General features: G+C 35.5%; 1 protein-coding gene across 4 annotated transcripts in view; it reads left to right on the top strand.

Moving 5' to 3' along the window:
- Positions 1-23,309, top strand: part of Csnk1g1 (casein kinase 1 gamma 1) — a 158,987-nt gene that overhangs the window by 78,788 nt on the left and 56,890 nt on the right. For 3 of the 4 annotated variants that reach the window (XM_076850930.1, XM_076850932.1, XM_076850929.1), the window contains 2 exons: positions 2,824-2,864; positions 8,861-8,930. In XM_076850930.1, coding sequence (XP_076707045.1) covers positions 2,824-2,864; positions 8,861-8,930 — 111 coding nt within the window. The remainder of the gene's footprint in view (positions 1-2,823; positions 2,865-8,860; positions 8,931-23,309) is intronic. The other variant, XM_076850933.1, reaches the window with a different exon arrangement.

Raw genomic sequence — 23,309 nt, 5'->3', positions numbered from 1 at the left:
CCTCAGCCTTATTTTTCCATTCTCCTCTGCTCTGACCACCATTTTGCCCCTTTCCCCCTTACTCATCCTTATGATGCAACTTTTGGTCCATCATCCCAGACCATCCACCACTCTCAGCAGATACCATCTCCATTCTCATTTTTGTATGTGCACTTTTCTCTCCTTGAGATACCATTTCTCATTCTTCAACTGTTAAAATCCTACTCATTCTTGAAGTAGTTGTGGGGGAGGGTGGAGAAAGGAAAGAATTTCCTTCCTGAGACTTCTTTGGCTCTCCAAACCTCTATAATTAGTAATTGCCTCTTCTTCCTGTTCACAGATTAGAATCCAGGTTTATTCCTCCCATCAGTTCACCTTAAATGATGTTGTGTGTGTTGAATTGAAAATCAATTTAAAGCATATATACCTCAAATATTAAGAATTTTTAACACTTACAGGGATGCTGTACTCTGAATGAGTAAAGGATCAATTTTGTGCCCATACAACTCTATTCTCCAGTAATTCTTATTGTTGAAACTAGGCTAGGGAGGGGAGAATGTCAGCAATTCATAAAGATGGCGGAACATGTTTATAATTTAAACTTGTAAAACCCGACCTTTTTCCTTTTAGCAATGTTAAGTTATTATGATTCAGCTCTGTGGTAAAATTGATTTTAAGTCACAGTAATAGTGGTTATACAGAGCCAGGAAGAACTTTCCTGAAAAATCTTTGTGCAGTGTCATATGTGGTATGGAAGAAATCCTGGGCTAAATTGAACTTTTAATCTGCCTAACATTTTGACTTTTACTGCCTTTTATCTTCCTATCTTAGTTATTACTGTGATTTTCACAATTTCATAAAATATATTTTAAAAATTGTGTTTGATGGGAACATGAATCAGAAATACAAAGTAACTCTTAGAAGCTTCCTGTAATTAGTGTACAGAGAGGGAAAATGCCTGTTTTCTACTTGTGCCTCCTTTAAAAATGAAGTTGTTCATCTTACATTGATTTTTAGGTGTTTAGAAATTTGTGGGTCCCCTTTGTTATGTTATTTGCAGGCAGATTATTCCTAAGTTTGTGTATTCTTCAGCACATAGAGGTACTCAGCAACCTGATAGCTGCATTAAAAGTATAATGATATATTATAAAGGGGTTTCTGTTGTCTAGAGATTGGTAAATGCAAATGAGTATTACAAGCAGCTTTTTGTTCCCAAAATGAAGTGTTATGGTTTTCTTTATCATAAAAATGCTGCAGAACAAATCAGTTTAATACCTTAATGTACATCTTTCTATATCCTTTTCTGTGCATATCTATTCTACTATGCTTATCAAAAGTAACAATTATTGTGTATATTATTTAAAACATAGGCATACTATGCATACGAATTACTTAATCGAGGCTTTGAATGTGATGTACAGAACGTGGTCTTAAGCACTATAGAATATTGAGACAATTGTTACATAAAATCCCTACCCTCAAGATGTTTATACTGTAGCTGGATAAGGAAGGGTAAAAATATAAGAAGTAGGTCAGGCACAGTGGTGCATACCTGTAATCCCAGCAATTTGTGAGGCTGAGAAAGGAGGATCACAAATTTTAGGCCAGCCTCAGCAACTAAATGAGGACCTGTCTCAAAAAATAAAATAGGCTGGATGTAGTTTACTGATAAAGTGACCCTGGGTTCAATCCCCAGGACCAGTTAAAAAATACATATATATATATTTCATAAATGATATATGAATACACACAAAATAATGTGTGTGTGTATATATATATACACATATATGCATATATATGTGAAGCAATAGGAAATCAATGCAATGGCTTAACTTTATGGTATGTACTAAGTACTCGGGAAGAATGAAAGTTAAGGCTTCAAGGATAAAAAGGCAGTTGGGGGTTGTGAGAAGTATTCAGCTTGTAATATGGGCTAAGCCACAGTTGTTTCTTTTATCCGATCACTTCAAGTTCTTAGTATAGATGTCTAGGAGAATATTGATTGTTCTTTTGAAAGTAGTGAAGTTGAAAGGAAAAATTGTTATTTCAGGAAGAACTTCAAGATATTTAAGTGTTGTTAGGTGAAGATATGTTTCATGCATATAGTTAAACATATAAAGCTAGAGTTCTGGTGAACAGTCAGAACAGCTTTGAAAACCATCTTCTTACAGAAAATAGATGAGTTCCCAAAGGAGGAGAGGTTGGGAAAATTGATTTTATTTTACACTATTCTTTATTGTATGTGAAGTTGCCACTAAATGCCACGAGAAAAAATAAACAAAAAAATTCCTTTTTGCTAGTCAGTTTAAAGAATGAGGGTTTGGGGGCTCTGGCTGTGGCCCAGCGGTAGAGAGCTTGCCTAGCATGTATGAGGCCCTGGGTTCGATTCTCAGCACCACATAAAGATCCAAATAAAGGTCCAACAATGACTAATAAAAATATTTTTTAAAAAAGAATGAGGGTTTGGTTTATTGTGCCAAGTGTTTAAATTTTTATCTTTGAAATTCTGGCATTTCTTCTTGATTTGCCTCATGGGAATAGTTGGGAAATGAGAGAGATGGATGAGGAGGGAGAGGGAGAGAAAAGAGGGGGAGATTAGTTGGTTTTCTCTTTTTCTTAAAAATAACTCGTGTGCAGTTTAAAATATCAGATTCTTAAGCTGATCTTGTTCTATTCTTGCTGGATCTCATTATCTCTGTTTAGTTTTTCAGTTATAAATCATGTTTCATGTATGTGAACAGCATTGAGAATGTGACTTTTCTCATGACCCTGTGAGCTAAGATTTTTGCTTTGCATTTCCCAGAAGAAATGTCACTAAACATATACATTCTGCTTTTCCCTTAGGTAAAAATCTCTACACCAATGAATATGTAGCAATCAAACTGGTGAGTAGAATGTTTGTAGTCATTGTACTATCACTGCTAATATCTTTTTACAGGAAATAGTTGTAAGCATTCATTAAAATACTAGACCTGGGTTTTTTTATGATCCCACATAGTTATCTTTCTTCAATTATAGTGTTACAGTGATGAATCACTGTATACTATATAACACTGTATGTTAGATGCTGCTAACTGTGGTGCTAGCAATGATGAATCAAAATTAGTTGAAAAAAATTGCTGGAAGAGCTAGGCATGGTGACACATTCTTGTCATCCTAGCTCCTCAGAAGGTTGAGGCCTGAGAATTACAAGTTTGAAAGCATCCTCAGCTACTTATTTAGACCCTGTCAAACTTAGAAATAGCTGGAGATGTAGCTTAGTAATAGTGTGCTCCTGGGTTTAATACCCAGTACAGAAAGAGGAAAAAAAAAAAAAAGCTGAAGAGCTAGTAATTCTGTGGACTCTGTACATTTCACAGTGGTGTCTTAAAATGATAAAGTCATTTGAAATTTTGCTTTTTTTTCTTGAGCAGGATCGATTCATTTTTTAGTGTGAAGTGTTCATTAATATACTTAGTATAAGAAAACCAAATCCGACCATCGAATAATGTCTTTTTAAAAAGCTGTCAAGCATAAACAATATACCTTGTGGCCAAATTGGAAACAGGGTTGACTCCAAAGCATTTTTCGTCATATGGAATAATTTGTATGACTAGTTTCTATGAAACTGTGTAAATGTTCATCCTCCTAGTAAAAATACTAGGAAGTTTCCCTGTTTTACCTGTACATTTGGGCTTTATTGGTTGCAAGTCAGAGATTTAAAGGTTGGAGGAACTATCTTGTAATAATTTAATGCTGTTCTTTTCTAATGAATTGCAGTTATTACATTCATACCTGCTGTGTGTGGTCTCTTCTTTGATTCAGCCTGTCAGTTTTTGGAGGAATCAGGATTATTTTATGACAGGAGATTGTTCTCTACAAAGGGATGGACAGGGAGCAGAACTTCGATTAGGCCAATTTATGAGGGCCCCAGTATTTTGCATTTTGTTTGGTATTCAGAATTCTTCTTGGGGAGATGTGAGCAGAAAGAGTGGTGATGCATGTAGCAAGCAGGTCAGGTATCCTCTCCAATTGAATATTAAAAGATTTATTCATGGTTTTTTATTACAGGAATTTGTTCTGTAAGTGTTCCCTAGTACATCTCATTTGCCTTTTCAGTTTTATTCAGAATAATCTTGGGAATAATCTTTGATTATTTGAGACTACTGACAGGAAGAAGTCCTTGAAACACTTTAAAATTTTGTTTTATTTCTTTGTATACTTGTTATTATCCCTTTATTTATCAAAACTTCTTTTGAGGCTTTTTGTTAGGAATAGTTCTTTCTATCTGGATTTCTACTAGGATCATACTACTCGATCAATATAGATGAACTTATATAGCATGTTATTGACATAATTGACCATTACATTTCACTTCCCTTTCATTACTATTTTATTATGTTTTGCATGCAAAATAATTAAAGCTAAAAATAAGTGTTGAGGGTATAGCTCAGTGGTAGAGTGCATGCTTAGCCTGTGTGAGGCCCTGATTTCAATCCCCACAATCAAAAATAAATAAATAAATAATACAAAGGAAAACCTCAACTAAAAATAAAATTTATTTCATCTAGTAAGGTGTATCTCAGTACGGCATTTCTCTTTCAAATACTCTTAAATTAAGACACTTTAGAGCTTAACAGTCTTGTCTGTGGGCCTCCTCTCTTGCTGTTGAGCTTATTCTCCAAGGGAGATATGAGGATAGTAATTGAGCTTCTTTCATTGTAACAGGAAATATTGCCTTAAGCATCACACTCCTACAAGGTAGCCATCTGCTCTTAGTTTAAAATTTCAGGCAGGCATGTGTGTTCCAGAATAGCTGTGATTCTGGCAAATGGCCAGCTGTCTATGGAAATGTAATCAACATCTGGCACAGAAATGTAAGGAAGCCCTGCTGCTGCTGTTTCGGTTCTACTTTGTTTGGATCTTCATTGTGGGCTCTTGTTTCTTCAATCCTTAAGACTTTTAAAAATACACAAATGTACAAAGTAAACAAAATAATGTAATGAATCCCTCCTTTACCCATTACTCAGATTTCTAGGGTAAAAGGATAAAATAAAATTCTCTACATGTTGCTAATCTTGTGATCTTCTCTAAGCTATGGACTGAGTGTTTGCAAGACTCCTGGAAGCCCCACTTAGCTGAATAGGCTACAGCCATGTGATAAAGAGGTTGGTTGAAGGGTGTCAGTTCCTCAGACTGTGATAAAAATCCCCTAAAGTCTAAATACATGTGGGGTGGCTACCCACTTTCAGTCTTGAAACTCTAAAGAGTTTTGCTTCTTTTATTTACTTGAGTTACCCAAGCTCAGGTTGAATATTTCCTATTAAGGTTTCCAGTATGAAGTTTGAGAATATTAGGTTTAAGAAAAAAATCTGTGGTGTTAAGATTTAAATCTAATTTAGATATAAATCTCTTTAGATGTTTGTCATCATCTAAAGAGACAGACAGAACTGTCTTTTTCCTGGTATTTTATCAACCTCTAGTTCCACATTGACTTACCTTCATTCACCCTTTTTGTTTGGTTCTTTATAAGTTTATCATTAGTGAATTTTGCCAGTGGACAGATTCTGTAACTGTCTGTTTTGATGGTGATATAGATGAACATCTGCAACCAAATGAAGAAACTCTCACCAGTGATCTCTCTTTATCTGAAGAGATAAATGAATAAGAAACTTAATACCTTATTATTAGCCTTACATACTTTTCTTTTGACTATGAGAATGTTGAGAAACTTGAAGTCTACCTCCACTGATTGTTGATTTTACACTCAACAAAGAATATATGTTCTTTTCCAACCTGCCTACAGTGATTTAGATAAAACTTTCTAAAAATAGGAGGATAAACTTTATGACTTCAAGAAAACTTTTGAATTCTGTGATTGATGGATTCTGTGTTTTTAAAAAATGCAGAAAATTCAAGCAGTTTCATAAAAGAGCCTTCAAAGATTATAAAGAGTTAAAAAATAGGACCAATTAGGAAAGATTAAAGAAATTGAAATTACTTTGCTTGAAGAAAGAAAGATTAGGAAATGATTCAGTAGTTTTGTTATTTGAAGATAGCTATTATAGTATCCACAGGTTATCCAGGAACTTTTTTATCTTATTATCCAGGATGTGAGAGAAATAGGTATGTTTCAGTAATGAAATTTGAATTAAATACCAAGGCCTTCCAAACCATGAAACTTGTTGAACACCAATACAAATTATCCAGAAAGGCTGTGGAATCTACTTCCTTGGAGTGTGGACAAATAGCACAAATAACCCATCAAAGGGGAAACAGTCTTTTCAACAAAAAGTGCTGGTAAAACTTGATATCCACATGCAGTAAAGTTGGATTCTTACTTTACATCATATACAAAAATTAACTGACTGGAAACAAGATCTAAATGTAAGATCTAAAATTATAAAACTCGGTGGAAAACATAAGGAAAATGCGCTGTGACATTGGATTTGACATTGACTTCTTAGGTACAACACCAAAATTATAGGCAATGAAAGAAAAAATAGATAAATTAACAAACTGAATTTAAAACTTTAACAATATTGAAAACTTCTGTACATCCAGGTACACTGTTAACTGTAAGAAGGCAATCCATCAAATGGGCAACAATATTTTGAAAGTATTAAGGGATGATATCCAGAATTTACCATTTTAACCATATTTAAGTGTACAGTTCTGTAGCATTAAGCATGTTTGCATTGTTGTACAACCATCACCACCATCTGTCTCCAGAACTTTCTTCCCCACCTGCGCCTTTATGCCCAATAAACACTACTCCATAGTCCCTCCTATTCCTAATCCTCATCATCACTGTTCTGCTTCCTATAAATTTGATACTTCCTATAATCAATATTTCATATAAGTGCAATCATACTATGTGTGTCCTTTGCAACTGGCTTATTTAATTTAGCACAGTTTCTGCAACACTCATCCATGTTGTTACATGTAGCACGTGTATATATATATCACATTTTATCCATGCATCTGTTGATGGACTCTTGGGTTGCTCACAACTTAGATATTGTGAATAATGCTGTTAAAAATATGGGTGTGTAGATATCTATTTGAGTTCCTACTTTCAATTCTTTGGAGTATATATACCCAGAAATAGAACTGCTGAATCATAGTATTTCTATTTTTTTTGGTGGGGGGGGGTACTAGGGAGTGAACTCAGGGGCACTCAACCACTGAGCCACATACTCAGCCCAGTTTTATATTTTATTAGAGACAGGGTCTCATTGAGTTGCTTAGTGCCTCACCATTGTTGAGGCTGGCTTTGAACTTGTGATCCTCCTCCCTCAGCCTCCCGAGCCTCTGGGATTACAGGTGTGCGCCACTGCACCCTGCTGCATCATAGTAATTCTGTGTTTAATTTTTGAAGAATCATCATACCATTTTCTAGAGCAGCTACACCATTTTACATTCTCACTAACAATCTTAAAGATTCCAATTTCTCCACAACATTTGACAATATTTTATTTTCTGTTTTTTTATAATAGCTATCCTAACAGGTGTGTTGATGTTGAGTTTTTAAAAGAGAGATCATGTTCTTGGTGATTTTTGCCAGAATACAAAAGGGACAGGGAAACCCTATCTTATAGGATGTTTGGTTGCATTATGCATTATTAGAAATTTGCCTGATGTACTATTAGTCAGAATAATTAACTATACAGTTCTTTATATTTGGTATAGAGCAAAACGTGGTTGTTTGCTTGCTTTATCTCTGGGGTTTTTCTTCTTTGTTTTTGTATGGGGATCGAACCCAGAGGTGCTTTACCACTGAACCACATCCCCAGCCCTTATTTATTTATTTATTTATTTATTTATTTATTTATTTATTTATTTTTGTGGTGCTGGGGATTAAACCCAGGGACTTACTCATGCAAGGCAAGCACTCTACCAAGTGAGCTATATCCCCAACCCTTTTTTATTTTCTATTTTGAGACAGGGTCTTACTAAGTTGCTGAGGTTAATCTCAAACTTGAGATCCTCCTGCTTCAGCCTCCCGAGTTGCTATGTTATAGGTATGTGCCATTGCACCCAGCTCTGGGTTATTTCCAATACTCTCGTTTTTAGAAACGAGAATATTACATTATTTAAAATTACATATTTAAATTATTGTCTTTAATTCTCACAAATGTGAAATGAAATTTATGTAAGAATGTTTCTAACAACATTGTTCATAGTATTGAATGCCAAATTTAGTGTATATACACACATACACACATGGGAATACTTGAACCATGAAAAATATTATACACCTTTACTTACTGTAATGGAAAGATGTCATCATCATCACATTGTCCAGTTAGAAAGAATGTTACTGAAGAGCAGATATACTGTGATTTTCTTTATGTAAAATCCTATTTGTGAGTCTGCAGTATGTATAAATACGTGGATAAAGAAATACTTGAAAAAATATTTACCAAAATGTTAATAGTGGCTATCTTTAATTACTTTTACTTTGTTCTTGGTTTTTGTGTATTTAAATTTTTTGAAGCATGTATTATTTTTCTAATAATAATAAATATTCCACCCAAAATTCATAATAAAACTATTAGGAAATAGGTGCTGTTATTTTTTTTAAAAAAAATTGTTATCTGGTTTCCTGGGAAAATACATTTCAGAAAAGTATATTATGTTGAGAGAGCTGTCCCTGAATGATGGTTCATGGATAATCTAATTTTATTTGACTATCCATGGAAGGGGTTGTATGTAATCTTGCTCATCATCTTTTAGCTGTACTTCCAAAGACAAATTGTGATAAGAAAAGGCATATATCATATGTGAATATCATCTCTAAATCATTAAGTGATCTCAGCCCTTGTTTACTCCAAAAATCTAGGAATAGAAAAATTCCATTTGTCTAAATCTGATCACAATTTTTTTCCTTGGGTTTCAGGAACCAATAAAATCACGTGCTCCACAGCTTCATTTAGAGTACAGGTTTTATAAGCAGCTCGGCAGTGCAGGTAAGTTCAAGTTTCTTTACTTGTTCCTTCCACATAACTTAGTGGAAACCCTGACCTATGTAATTTTTTTTTGGGGGGGGGTCTGGTTTACTCTTTCTATTAGACCATATGTCCCTTGCTCACCAGATAGGTAAGTAAACAGTTAACTAAAAAGTTCCTTGCTATTTGGTTCCTGGCAGGGCAGTTAAGTTAACTGGGGATTTTTGATACCATGCCCTTGCCCATTGATCAGCCTTCAGATGTTTTTCCTTGCTTCAAATATACCTGGTGTGAGATTTTGGCTTTTTTGGTAGTTCATTCATTCTTTTCATTTCTTTATGTATTCTAAGGGAAAGGAGAAAAGCTTGATAATTTGCAAGCTATATTTTAGTGCATTGAGATACTTTCTGAAATAACATAACCCTGTTATTTTTCCATTGTTCTCATTAATTTGAGAGAGCTGTCCATATGATTGTGATAACCTGTGACCTTTGGTGATTTTTGAAAAATTAAGGTTATTTTTAAGTCTTTTTTTTTTTAACCTACAAGCTCTAATTTCTAAAGTGTTATTGGCTTCCAGAAAAATACTTTGACTAAGCAAATGCTACCAACTCTAAATAGGCTACACCTATAGAATGTGAATTGTTCAGAACTAATTTCTTTACTTGATATTAGTAGAAATTCCTCTACTTCATGCTTACTTCAGTGTGATAGTTTTATGTGAATGATTAAAGCATAGTTTCTATTTCAAATATCACTATTGAAAGTATTATTGCGGCTGGGGTTTTAACTCAGTGGTAGAGTGCTTTCCTAGCACATGTGAGACACTGGGTTGGCTCTCAGCACCACATAAAAAATAAATAAAAATAAAGGTATTGTGTTCATCTACAACTTAAAAAAATTTTTAAAAAAGAAAGTATAATTGAAGTATCGAAGGAATTTTATTTATATATTTATTTATTTTTAGTTGTTGTTGATGGACCTTTATTTTATTCATTTATATGTGGTGCTGAGCATCAAACTCGGTGCCTCACATATGTGCGGCAAGTGCTCTACCATTGAGCCACAACCCCAGCCCAGGAATTTTATTTTTATTTTCTAAAATATAAAATTATATAAGAACCTTTGGTTTTTGTTTGTTTGTTTACACCAAATAAGTTATTATTTCCTCCTATCTGTTGATTGAGCTGTCATCTTTATTGCTGTTTTTAGATTAAAGTATGGCTTTTTTTTTTTTTTTTAAGATCCCTGTAAGGTCTGATACTATTTCTCAGTCTGATAGTTCTAATAGTTATCAAAAGCTGAACCCTTGGATTTTATTCAAGTCTTGTAACCTGACCCTGGCAGTAATCAGCTATAGTCATAACCTCGGAAGGCCATGAGATATTTGTCTTTCATTGAATTTAATTTAAGTTCCTGTTCACAGTAGCCTCTTGACATATATTTGTTGATTGACCATATCTTTAAACATGTAATGTTCCTGGCATAAGATCCGAGACTGGCAAATGAGTTTAAAGGATAACTTGAGGCTTATGTTTCCTCAGAACTAAATTTTAATTGTTGTTCCCCTTATATTCTGTCTGGTATCATATTTTTCTGAGTTTCATAAATTTCAGAGTGATAATTACCACAGCCCACTTAAGATAATCACAGCCCACTTAAGATAACATATACATGTCTCACAAATCTAAGACACAGGTTAAAGTTATACTTAATCCATTCCATTTTAGAAGTTCTGCTGGGCCTGGGGGAATTGACCAGGCCAGTTTACAGAATTTCCTCTTTAAATCCTTCTAGATATAACCACAAGATCAGGGCAGGCTTCCCTTTTCAATGTAGAGCCAAATAGCCATGTGCCTGGAGTCCCAGTAACTCAGGAATTTGAGGTGGGAAATCACTTGAGCCCAGAAGTGTCATCTCAAAAAGCAAAAGAGGGCTTGGGGCTCAGCGGTAGAGTGCTTGCCTAGCATGTGCAAGGGCCTGGATTCAGTCCCCAGCACTGCATAAAGCTGAGGAGATGGAGAGTTGGCCAAAAAAATCTCATTAACTTGTTATATAGGAATAGAATCTGTATTGCTGGGTTCATAATCTCTAAATATTGATCACTGCAGAGTCTTGAATTTTCAGCATTCTTTGTGCACTGAAAACAAGGAGTAGATAGACCATTGGAGGCTCTTCTTCTTCTTCTTATCCTCCTCCTCCTCCTCCTTCTTTGTGAAAGGAGTTATTTAAGAGAGGCAAAGTTCCAGCTTTAAGAGACAAAGCTCCAGCAAGGGGAGAAAACATCTAACAGGGGTTTCGCTGGAGGCTTCTCTTAAGTGAGTTTCATACAACACCTAAGTAACTGAATAATGTAGACACAGTGGGTTACTGGCCTACATTAGCTTATTACAGCTATTTCACATAGTTGACTGAATGCTTTTATGGAGTTGTATTAAGCTGAAACCTGTAAAACTTTTTTCTTTAAGCTGCCATCAATCAAGGCTTTTTGTATTTTGTAGTTATTGAATTCATTCTGAGCACTTCAAATAAAATTTTATTTTAGCCCATTATTACTAAATATTGGAAATTTTTTTTTCAATTCTGATTGGTGATTATATATTGATCATTTTTAAATTGTAACTGCATATTTTCTCCCCCCAATAAGATTATAGTCTCCTGGATAACAAGGCTTACAGCTTCTTAACTTTTATATCTCAGAACCCAGTCAGCAGTAAGCAGTTCAGTGGCAGTAAGAAGTTAGGAAGATTTAATAAGCTTGCCGTTTTAGATTGTTACCAAATTATTAATAAAAATATTCCTTGAGGATGGCCATAAAAAATGTGGGATGGGCGCTGGGGCTATAGTTCAGTGGTAGAATACTTCCCTTGCTTGTGTGAGGCACTAGGTTTGATCCTTAGCACCACATAAAAAAATAAATGAATAAGCCTCTTCAACAAACGGTGCTAGGAAAACTGGAAATTCTTATGTAGCAAAATGAAATTAAACTCTATCTCTCACCATGCACAAAACTCAAAGTAGATCAAGGACCTTGGAATTAGACCAGAAACCCTGCACCTAATAGAATAAAAAGTAGGCCCAAATCCTCATCATGTTGGATTAGGCCTGGACTTCCTTAACGAGAGTCGTAAAGCACAAGAAATAAAATCAAGAATCAATAAATGGGATGGATTCAAACTAAAAAAGTAGCTTCTCAGTAAAAGAAATAATCAGTGAGGTGAATAGAGAGCCTACAGAATGGGAGCAAAATTTTAACACAGGCACATCAGATGGAGCACTAATCTCTAGGATATATAAAGAACCCAAAAATCTTAACACCAAAAAAACAAATAACCCAGTCAATAAATGGGCCAGGGAACTGAACAGACACTTCTCAAAAGGTGATATACAATAATCAACAAATATATGAAAAAATATTCAATATCTCTAGCAATCACAGAAATGCAAATCATAACTACTCGCCTGGTATGCGCCGGGCGCTGGGTTCGACCCTCAGTACCACATAAAAATAAAATAAAGATGTTGTGGCACCGAAAACTAAAAAATAAATATTAAAAAAAAAATACAAACAACAGTAAGTGTTGGTGAGGATGTGCGGGGAAAGGCACACTGATACACTGCTGGTGGGACTGCAAATTGGTGCAACCAGTCTGTAAAGCAATATGGAGATTCCTTGGAACACTTGGAATGGAACCACCATTTGACCCAGTTCCACTCCTTGGTTTATACCAAAAAGACTTAAAAGCAGCATTCTATAGTGATACAGCCACATCAATGTTTACAGCAGCACAATTCACAGTAGCTAAATTGTGGAACCAACTAGATAGATACCCTTCAGTAAATGACTGGATAAAGAAACTGTGGTTTATATACACAATGGAATATTACTCAGCATTAAAAGAGAATAAAACCATGGCATTTGCAGGTAAATGCATGGAATTGGAGAATATTATGCTAAGTAAGCCAATCCCAAAAAATCAAATGCCAAATGTTTTCTCTGATATGCGGGTGCTAATTCCCAATAAGGTGTGTGGGGGGGTGGGAGACTGGTAGGGGAAAATAGAGGTACTTTGGATTAGACAGAGGGGAATGAAGGGAGGGAAGGGAGTATGGGGATAGGAAGGGTACTAGAATGAATCAGGTATTATTATCTTATGTGCATATGTAACTACACGACCTGTGTGATTCTACATCATGTACAACCAGAAGAATGAGAAGTTATACTCCATTTATGTGTGATGTATCAAAATGCATTCTACTGTCATGTATAACTAACTAGAACAACAAAAAAGGAATTATTCCAAATGATTCTAGAACAAACAAAAATTTTCAAAGAAATATAGGAAGACAAATTTTTGCAAAATAATATAGCATGGTACTTTTTGCATACTGCAAGAAATACATATACTATAGATGTGTCCATAGAAGCATAGAAAGTATCTGAATGGATATTTAAAAGAAATTATTTTCTTTAAGAACATGAATAAGAATGGGAGGCATTCCAGGAATGGTGGCATATGTCTTTAATCCTGGTGACTCTGATGGCTGAGGTAGGAGGATGAAGTCTGAGGCTAGCCTGGACAACTTAGCAAGACCCACTGCATCTTTGCATGTTTCAAACTAAAATTTAAAAAGGACCAGGGATGTGGCTCAGTGGTAGAGCACACTCTGGCTTCAATCTCCAGTATACTAAAGAAAATTAATGGGAAGTGGTGATGCTTTTAAGGTTTTACTTTAATCTTGTAGTATTTTTTTTTTCATTTTTTTACCCTGTGCAGTTATAACAGTAACTAGTTTTTAAATTAGTGTACCAGTGAGTTCATGGTCTGTCTCCTGTGTCTTCTATCACTATAGCCTAGCTGTAAGAAAGCCCAAGCAACCTCCTCCTGCCCATTTATTCTGAGCCATGCATTAACAGTTTCAGGCATGAGTTCAATATATGATAATGAAGTGGTACAATACCATGTTTATCTTTCTAAACACCTTCTTGCAGGAGGAGAAAAGAAAATCATTACTAGAATGAGCTAGCTTACATAAGAGAATTTCCTATCTCTTAGGGCGTGGTCATTACTGAGAGTTATACATTTGGGATATTACATATTTGCAAGGGAAATTTGTGTGCTTAGATAGAAGGTTAGAATGTTTGGCTGTAAGACCTATTTGAACTCCTAAGATTTTATAAGAAGCCCTTAAAGAATACATTACTATACAAGAAACATCCTGGTTATATTTCTTGTGCAGATGTTTATATTTGGCATCTTCCTCAGTTTCTGAAGACAAAAACTGATTTCATAAAAGTTAATTACATTTTAAATATAATCCAGGCAAAAGAAACATACATAAAATCAGTGTATGTTTTCCCAAAATGAGATGACACAGGTGGAGAATACATTTTTACTTGCAACTTGCTGTTTAAATTATTGAACCTACCATTGATGAAGAATTTCTAAATTTAATACAAGGAAAAAAATAATATTTTTTTGTTGTAGATGGACACATACCTTTTTTCATTTCTTTATTTTTATGTGGTGCTAAGGATGGAACCCAGTGTCACACATGCTAGGCAAGTGCTCTAGCTACAAAAATTTTAAATGTGAAACTTTGTAATTGTATGTAATCACTATGAAAAAGTATTGTATTTTTTTCTCACTGATGAAAAATCAAAAGTTTTAAATTTTCTCTTCTGACTAAACCAGATATTCAGTTTTATTTTTGCTTCATTTCTAATATCACAGTGTTTTTGATTTTTCAAGCACAGAGGCTTTTGACATTGGGCACAATTCTGCTTTTCTTTGCAGATGTAGTTTCTATAGATTGTTCTAAGTACACAAGATTGGGAGTCAGGATTTAATGATTAATTCTGAATTTCTTGGAATTTGCTTGTCCTCCTAGCAGCTTCAGTGTTTGGTGCAGTGGGCCAGCGTGCTTCATAAGAAAGAGCAGCATTTAATCATGGTAATTAAAGGCTATGTGCCTTCTAATCAACAGATGAAAGCATTCCATGAACTGTCACCATCTTTCTTATTTTCTTATCATTTTTTTTAGTCATCAGTGTTTTGTTAATTGTGTTATAGTCACCATGGGCAAATTTATTTTCCTTGTGTGGGAATATTTTTTAAGTTTCCCTGTGTCTTCATGATCTTTTACTTAGGAAAGTACATGCATTACCATTTTAAAATTTCCCATCCCACAAATCCTTATCCAGTATATCTTCCATTTTGCTTATATTTTAGCACCCAAAATCAGAAACTTGGTATATAACAGATTTTGGGCAGAGATAGTCAGGAATCTGTATCCTAAACAGGTCTACTTCAGGAGAACAACAGAGGTGAAGATTCAGCCTGGCACAGGTGGTTGTACTCCTATAATCCCAGCTACTCAGGAGACTGAGGCAGGAGGCTTACAAGTTCTAGGCCAATCTGGGTAATTTACTGACTCTCAAAAGAAAAATAATTGGGGAAATAGCTTAGTGATAGAACATTTTCCAGCAAATGTGCAAGACTCATTTCCCAGTACCAAAAGAAACAAAACAGTTGAAGATTCATATCTAGATATGGTCTGGCCACATGATAAAGGCCTACTATATGTTTAGTAACTGAACAAAGATGAATAAACCAGAACCAACTATGCAACTGAAGTGGAGAGGAAGTCCCACAAAAGGAAAGGATGAATTAGTGGGAGCAATCATAACAAAAGAGGACTAGGGTTGGGAGGTTAGGCAAATGTCAAGAAAACAGGACTCTAGATGTAGAAGTGAGAGTGCATATAGATAAAATATGGTAGAGTACTCTGATTTGACCAGAAGCTGTAAAATTGCCTTTATTGTTGTTCTTGGAGTAAGCTATTAGGAGCAATGGTTTTAAACAATAGCTTTGACATTTTTAGCGAAAGCACTAGAGTAGGTTATGGTAAATTCCCTTCAGTTCACTGAGTGTTTGGAAAGAATGAACTATAATAAAAACCAACTACAATAATCTCTTTGCTTCTGGAGTGTTTCTAAAGGATTGGAGGAATTCATCGTGTCCTTGTTAAACACTTAATTCTACTTCACCCTGCCTGGAAAAAGTCTCAAGGACTCTAGGAATAAATTTCATATCCCAGCTTATTTTAGTCTAGGCTGTCATGTCCTGGCTTTCTAGTAGCTATTCTGATTGACTGTTGACTATTCTGTTATAAAGAAGATGCTAATCCTTAAATAAAGAAATGAAAATAAGATCCTTATTGAAACTTCATAACTACAACAAAGCATAGGCAAAAATCTCATTGGGCAGAGAAAACAAGTGAACTTGCTAAATATCAAATAGGCATGTCTTGTGATTATTTAAACACACCCCCCCTCCCATTTTTAAGTACAGGGAAGGTATAGTAACTTATTCAGGGTCACACAGTAAACAGACCCAAACTTGGAATGTTTTCCCCACTTTTTTATACAGATTTTTTTTAATTGGATTCAGGTACCTAAGTTCATTAATCCCTTGCCTAATTATAAATCAATGGTGGGAGATAGTTGTAAAATTATTTAACTGGGGCAAAGTCTTGGAACTCTCCCTTTCCTTCCCCCCAGTGAAAAAGTCATATTTTCTATTCACGCGGTTTCTCTAAGTTTTGTGACATAGAGAGCTTTGTTACCCCTAGAACCATTTATAGGCTTTGTAAGTTTTGAAAGTAAATTGATTGTTGCCAAATGTGGTAGCACACAGCTGTAATCCCAGCGATTTAGGAGGCTGAGGAAGGAGGATTTTTACATTTGAGGCCACCCTTTACAAGACCATCTTAAAATTAAAAATAAAAAAACTGGGACTGGAGTTGTTGCCTGACATGTATGAGGCCCTGGGTTCAATCCTCAGCACCACATATAAAATAAAACAAAAAATCCATTAACAACTAATAAAAAATTTAAAAGCTGGGAATGTAGCTCAGTGGTAAAATGCCTCTGGGTTCAATCTCCAGTTTAAAATAAAAAGGGAGGAAGAAAAAAATTTGGAAAAAACCTTTTGTTCTCCAGTTGAGTATGAAGTTTTCATAAAGGAAGAAAGAATAAAATAGAAAACTTGGTAACAGTACAAGTAAAAACTAGTTCCCTTTTTGCCATGTGTAAATCTCCCAGAGGTCTTTCTATTAGAGATATTATAAAGGGAAGAGCTATACCAGTAAGTTCAGGGGAAAATTGTATTAATTAGTATGAAGAGGCTGTCTTGAGGACTGAAGATTTCCACATTGCCATCTCTAATTATAGGCAGTGTGAATCATCTGAGAAAACTAAGAATTGGAACAAGGGGAAAAAAAGTTCAGGCCAGGTTTTTCCCACTATTTTCTGTGTGATCCATGGTTAACTCTGTGCCCCTGCTGAGTGCCTCAGTTTCCTTATTTATATAATAAGAAATCTCCTCTGTTTCTTGAGTTTACAGACGTACTGTTGTTTGTTTGTTTGTTCTTTGGGTTTTTTTCTTTTCTTCTTTTTTTTTTTTTTTTTTTTTTTTTGATATGTTTGTTTTTTGGTACCAGAAATTGAACCCAGGGTGCTTAACCACTGAGCCTCATCCCCAGCCCTTTTTATTTCTTATTTTGAGACGGGGTCTCCTTTCCCCAGCCCTTTTTATTTTTTATTTTGAGACGGGGTCTCCTTAAGTTGCTTAGGGCCTTGCTAAATTGCTGAGGCTGGCTTTGAACCAGACCTGGCGTGCACCAGACCTGCTGGTGTTGAACGAGGTAATATCTATAAAGGTCTTGAATTCTTAAGGGGAAAATGCTTTGTAAACACAAGGCAGTATTGGTTTACATTGAATCTGAAGATCTCATTCCTTGTAAAAATGGAAGTATCCAGCCTGGCAATTCTGTAATCCCACTGACTTTCGAGGCTGAGGCAGGAGGATTCAAGTTTGAAGCCAACCTTCTGCAAGTTGGTAAGACTCTCAGCAACTTAACAAATTTCTATCTCAAAATAGAAAATAAAAAAGGCTGGGATTGTAGCCCAGTGGTCAAGCACTTGCCTAGCATCATGCACAAGGTTCTATCTCCAGCATTGGGGAAAAAAAATAAAAAGAACAACAACAACAAAAAAGATAATATTCACTCTTTTAGAGTTTTTTGTTTGTTTGTTTGTTTGTTTGTTTGTTTTAGATGAAAAGTAATCATTTTGGTTTTGAGGCGTTTTTGATGGATTCTCCAGCAGTAGTGAATTAATGTTTACCAATCCTTTCTCTGGCTCAGTAGCTCAGAATTCCAGCTTTGGTGAACCCATTATATCTGTCATCTTTAGAGAGATGTTTATTTTTTTCAAAAGGTGCTAAATGTGCTCCCCTGAATATAATTATGCTAACTTGAGTCTCCTTTGTGAGAATGAATACTTTACTTCCACAACTCTACAGCATTCTGTGCAGTTTGGAGGGCACATTTGGGCACAGGCAATTTAATATATGTGGTTTAAGAAAAATAAATAAATTGCTGTATCTGTATTTGTTCTATAAAATTGTGAAACAGGGCCAGGGGTGTACCTCAGTGGTAAAGTACTTGCTAGTGTGCAAAGGTAAGTCAACTTGAAATTATTATTCAGGGACCAGGCCAATTGGATCAGTTCATTTGTTGCTATCATAACTGGGTACATTTTATGAATCCTCAAAAGAAGTAGTGTTGTTGATGTTGGACTACCCAGATACAACAAGTAAGGAAGATTCAATTTGGTGGTCTACAGGAATGTTACTGAATCTCATCTCTCTTACCACCACCCCAAGATATATTTTGGACCATCTTCTACCACTTGTGTAGAGGATGAGACTTTTTTTTTTTTTTGCACCAGGGATTGAGCTCAGAGGCACTCGACCACTGAGCCACATTCCCAGCCCTATTTTGTATTTTATTTAGAGGCAGAATCTCACTGGGTCTTACTAAGTTGTTTAACGCCTCGCTTTTGCTAAGGCTGTTTTGAACTCCCTATCCTCCTGCCTCTGCCCCCTGAGCTCTCAGGTGTGTGCCACCACACCCAACCTGGGTGAGACTTTCTTATGAAGACAGATAGCATAAAGGATCAGGTAATAAGTTATTTTAGGCTTTGTGAGCTGTCTTTGTTGCATCTACCCAACTTTGCCCTTTTAACACAAAAACAGCCACAATCATATAGCTGAAGAAGCTATATTTATGAACACTGAAATTTGAGTTTTATGTAATTGTTGCATGTCATGAAATATACTATTCTTGTTAGATTTTTTATGGTTTCTGTAGTTTGCATAGTTTCTGGTTTCTGCTATCTGTTGACCCCTGCTCTAGCCTAACAATGAATAAAACTCCTCTTTTTTTAATCACTCCATGAATATTTGCAGAATATAAAAATAAACTCAAGGAAGTAGATGCTACCCTTGAGGAACTTTAGTGAAAAGCTTTACTGAAAGAGCTATATCTCTTTCTCACTCTGGACATTTGAGTGTAATATGCTGCTGTACTGTGAGCTTCATAAGGGCAAGAAGCATCTTTTATTAATTCTTACGTTATTTGCATATCTCTTGATCCAAAACAGAAACTCAAGAAATTGGTTAAATTGATGAGATCTTAGCATGTAAACTCCTGGAGCCACATTTCACTGGCAGCAGTGTCACTATGTTTCAGCTTCTCTCTGTTACCCTCAGCCTTTTCATTTGCTTATGCCAGCAATTCTTTATTAATTGTGTTAGGGAAGCAAAATAGAGGTACGAATGACTAATCAAAGATATCAGAATGTAGTCTCCTAATTACTTCTACAAAGACTTGGTGTACAGGAAATGACATTGGCATTTTCACTATTACTTTTGGACTTAGGGTATAACCAGGAACTCCATGGTGAAAGCTCTGGAATTTAAGCCTCTTAAAGGTAGGAAGTATATGCAATTCTCAACAATATTATGGCTATGGTTTGCAGATCTTGATACTTAACTGAGCTGTTATAAATAGTTAGAGAATTATTTGGACACAATCACATTCAACCAGTTGACATTCATATCTTTTTGCTCTCAAAAGTTACAGTTCAGCAAAAATAGCTCTCTTGTCCTTCTACTTTGCCTTAAAAAAAAAAAAAGGGAGTAACTTTAGAGAAGATATTTGCAGATATCTCTGTACATTTTTCCAAAAAGGGAAAAAGTTTAATTTATAAAAGTATTTTGGAAGTTCTAGAGAAAAACTAATGACTGAAAGTTTAGAAAAATATATATATTAAAGAAATTCCTGGGCTCAAATGATCCTCCTACCTCAGCTCTCCATGTACCTAGGACTACAGGTACATCCTACTGTGCCCAGTGATTTAAGTATTATAAAGTTTTTATTAAAATTTCTCTGATTTAAAGATAATATGTGGGTCTGTTTAGCAAGTGAGAAAGAGATAAATTTTAAACAGCTGATAGGCTTTTAGCTTTATTAATGAATTTGAGTGATAAGACACTAAAGAGGTAAAATTATTTAAACAAGTTGAATAACCTTCAACTTGAAACACCTTAATTATTGAAAAAATTGTAAACAAATCAAGGATGATTAAAATATCAGAAAATAAGTTGCTGGTGCCTGGTGCGGTGATACATAACTTGTAATCCCAGTGACTCTGGAGGCTGAGGCAGGAAGATCACAAGTTTCAGATCAGCCTGAGCAAGACACTAAGCAACTTAGTGAGACCCTATCTCAAAATAAAAAAAACAAAAAGGGCTGGAGATGTGAAGTGGCAAAGTGCCCCTGGGTTCAATCCCAAGTAGCAAAAAGAAAGAAAAAAGGAAAGAAGTTGTTGGGGCCCATGATGTACTATTTTGTCATATTTCCTATATTGAAGTTCTGTGACTATGGAGCTTTGGTAACAAGTGACTCTTTGGGCCACTAATTTGAGTTTGGGGCTTTGGTTCAAAACATAAGAACACTGTATTTCTGGTCATTTGGTTGTTAGGTTAACATAACAGATAACTAGACCACCCACCAGTTGTCATAGATCATATCTACCTACAAGTTTATAATTGTCTTATTTAATGCTAGGATCTGTGACAGTGCTTTCTAAGGAAAGTAACTGTTAAACAAAGTGGAGTCACATGTGAAGCAAGGATCTAAAGTTAGCATATAAGGTGAAAATTATACTTAAAGTTGGTCTTGAAGCTGGGCACAATGGCACATGCTTGTAATCCCAGCTATTTGGGAGGCTGAGGCGGTAGAATCTCTTGTGCCCGTGAGTTTGAGACCAGCCTTTACAACATAATGAGACCCTGCCTCAAATGGGGGTGGGGGAAGGTTAACCTTAAAATCCTTTAAATTTCCCACAGATTATAGCCTAACTGGATGTGTATATATGATCACATTCTCTAATTATGTACTGTACATATGGATAGGTAATACATCAATGTATTGTGAATAAATTGTGTACTTTGCATAGTGGTACAAAGCTTATATAAACAAGGGAACATCTGCATGATAACTAATAGTAGTGTTTTATGTATTTTTTTCTAAAGTATATGAAATTTGGGTAAATAAATTTGGTCTTATTCTATAATACATCAAACTTTTCATTTTTTTAAAATTAAAAAAATAATTCTTACAAAAAACTTGACCTAAATTATTTCTAAAACCATGTTACAGTTTAATTCTTTGTTTTCTCCCAAAAAGCTCCCTACTGGCAGAGCCTGGTGTCAAATCTTATTTTCTCCTGCCTCCCTAGGAGGAGCACCCAGTGTAGTACCTTCCATGTAGTGAATGCTTAGGAAATGGCTTAAAGAGGAGGTGAGTGAGCAGCTATGTGTTTGTGTCTTAGTCACCACTATTTTGATTACAAATAATAGAAGCTATTCAAATTAACTTGTACTCAAAAGGAGGATTTACTGGAAGAATGTAGGGACTTGTCACCAAACCAAGGAAAGAAATATATAGCCCTCACTAGAAACTGGACAAAGCACTTGAGAAACCTCTAGGGACCAAGAGAACTACTCAGTATCCCTGACTTTCTAACTCTTCTTTATCTGACTTTCCTTTTGCTTGGGGCCATAAAATCTCTTGCCTGTGCTTCTGTTTACCTGCATCATTTTTTTTTTTTTTTATATCACAAGCCTTCTCTTCTTCTCCTGTCATTGGTGGACCAGAGCCTCCCTTGTATCCCTTCTCCTCAATTTAAGCACCTCCAGAGATTGACGAGTCCTACTGTCCCTGTTGGAGGTTCCCAAGAAAGAAACTGACTGATTAAGTTTGAGTTAGCTTTGCAGTCCTAGTTCAGAAAGTGTATTCCAGGGGTCCCAATCATGTAGGCCCCGCTACTCAGCAGAGAGTAGATTCTCTAAGAATGGGGCTTTAAGAACTGGGAGAAAGGGGTAGACAGTAGGACATGAGAACGGTGAGCTCAAACATACTTTACTTTTCTCTTTATGTAACACTTGGTTAAAAAAAAAAACAGACAATCTCAAGAAAACATCTTGAGATTCTCTAAGTAGGGAATAGAGCCTATTAAAATAACTTTCCTCACTCTGGCCTAGGAAAGTGAGGATTCTCAGAAACAGAACTGCTCCTTTTACAATGAATGGGTAGCCTCTCTCATTCTTTGAAGATGATGAGTTCAGGTTTAAAACTGAATGTCAAACGTCAGCCACTGAGGACCTGCTCTTTTCAGTGGAAGTGGCCTGTTTGAATATTAGGGTAATGGCAGAAGCCTTACATGAAAAACAAAAAAGTTCTAGACCTGCCCACAAGGTAAAGGATGAGGTGGGGGAGGGGAGGGAGCAGCACCAGTGTCACATTGCTCCTCTTAGGGAGTAGAACCTAGAATATAAAAGTGTGCCTAAGTTAGTCAGTAGCAACAACCTGAGATCACTATGTGGAAAGCAGCCCTGGGTTATAGTAATATGGAACAAACTTCAGACGGGGGAAGATGTGTGTTTGTCATTTCCTGAAAGAGAGAGATTCCAAATTCCCCTATGTTGTCTCCAGAACACATTTTTAAAGGACATTTAAATGCTTCTATCAATGTTACAATTTAAGTCCAAACAGTGACTAATACTTAATTTTATGGGGAAAAAAAGAAAAAGAGGGAGAAAGGGCTGTTTCATTTACTAGTCTTGGAAGGGTTTGATTCACATAGTCAGTAATAATAATTTACTAGTCTTTAATGAAGTTAAAATGGTGATATTGTAATCTCCAATTATTCTTCCAAGGATGAAACATTGTGATCTTAATCTTTATTAACTACCTGTACTAATTTGCCAAAAAATAATGAATATTTCTGAGGCCCAACATTTTGGACCAGGATAAATTCTCTGATTGGTTATCTTTTGTATTTCTCATAGCTTAGAGGTTTGGGACAACCTTTCTCATATTATCGCTAATAATATACTCTACTATATAGTGAAGTATAAGCAAAAAAACCTTATGTGATGCTGTAAGAGACTTGTTTATCTGCTAGAGCTGGACCCTATGTGTCCC

Source organism: Callospermophilus lateralis, chromosome 3 (assembly GCF_048772815.1).
Source record: "Callospermophilus lateralis isolate mCalLat2 chromosome 3, mCalLat2.hap1, whole genome shotgun sequence".
Lineage (NCBI taxonomy): Eukaryota > Metazoa > Chordata > Mammalia > Rodentia > Sciuridae > Callospermophilus > Callospermophilus lateralis.
This window is presented reverse-complemented; position numbering and strand designations above follow the sequence as displayed.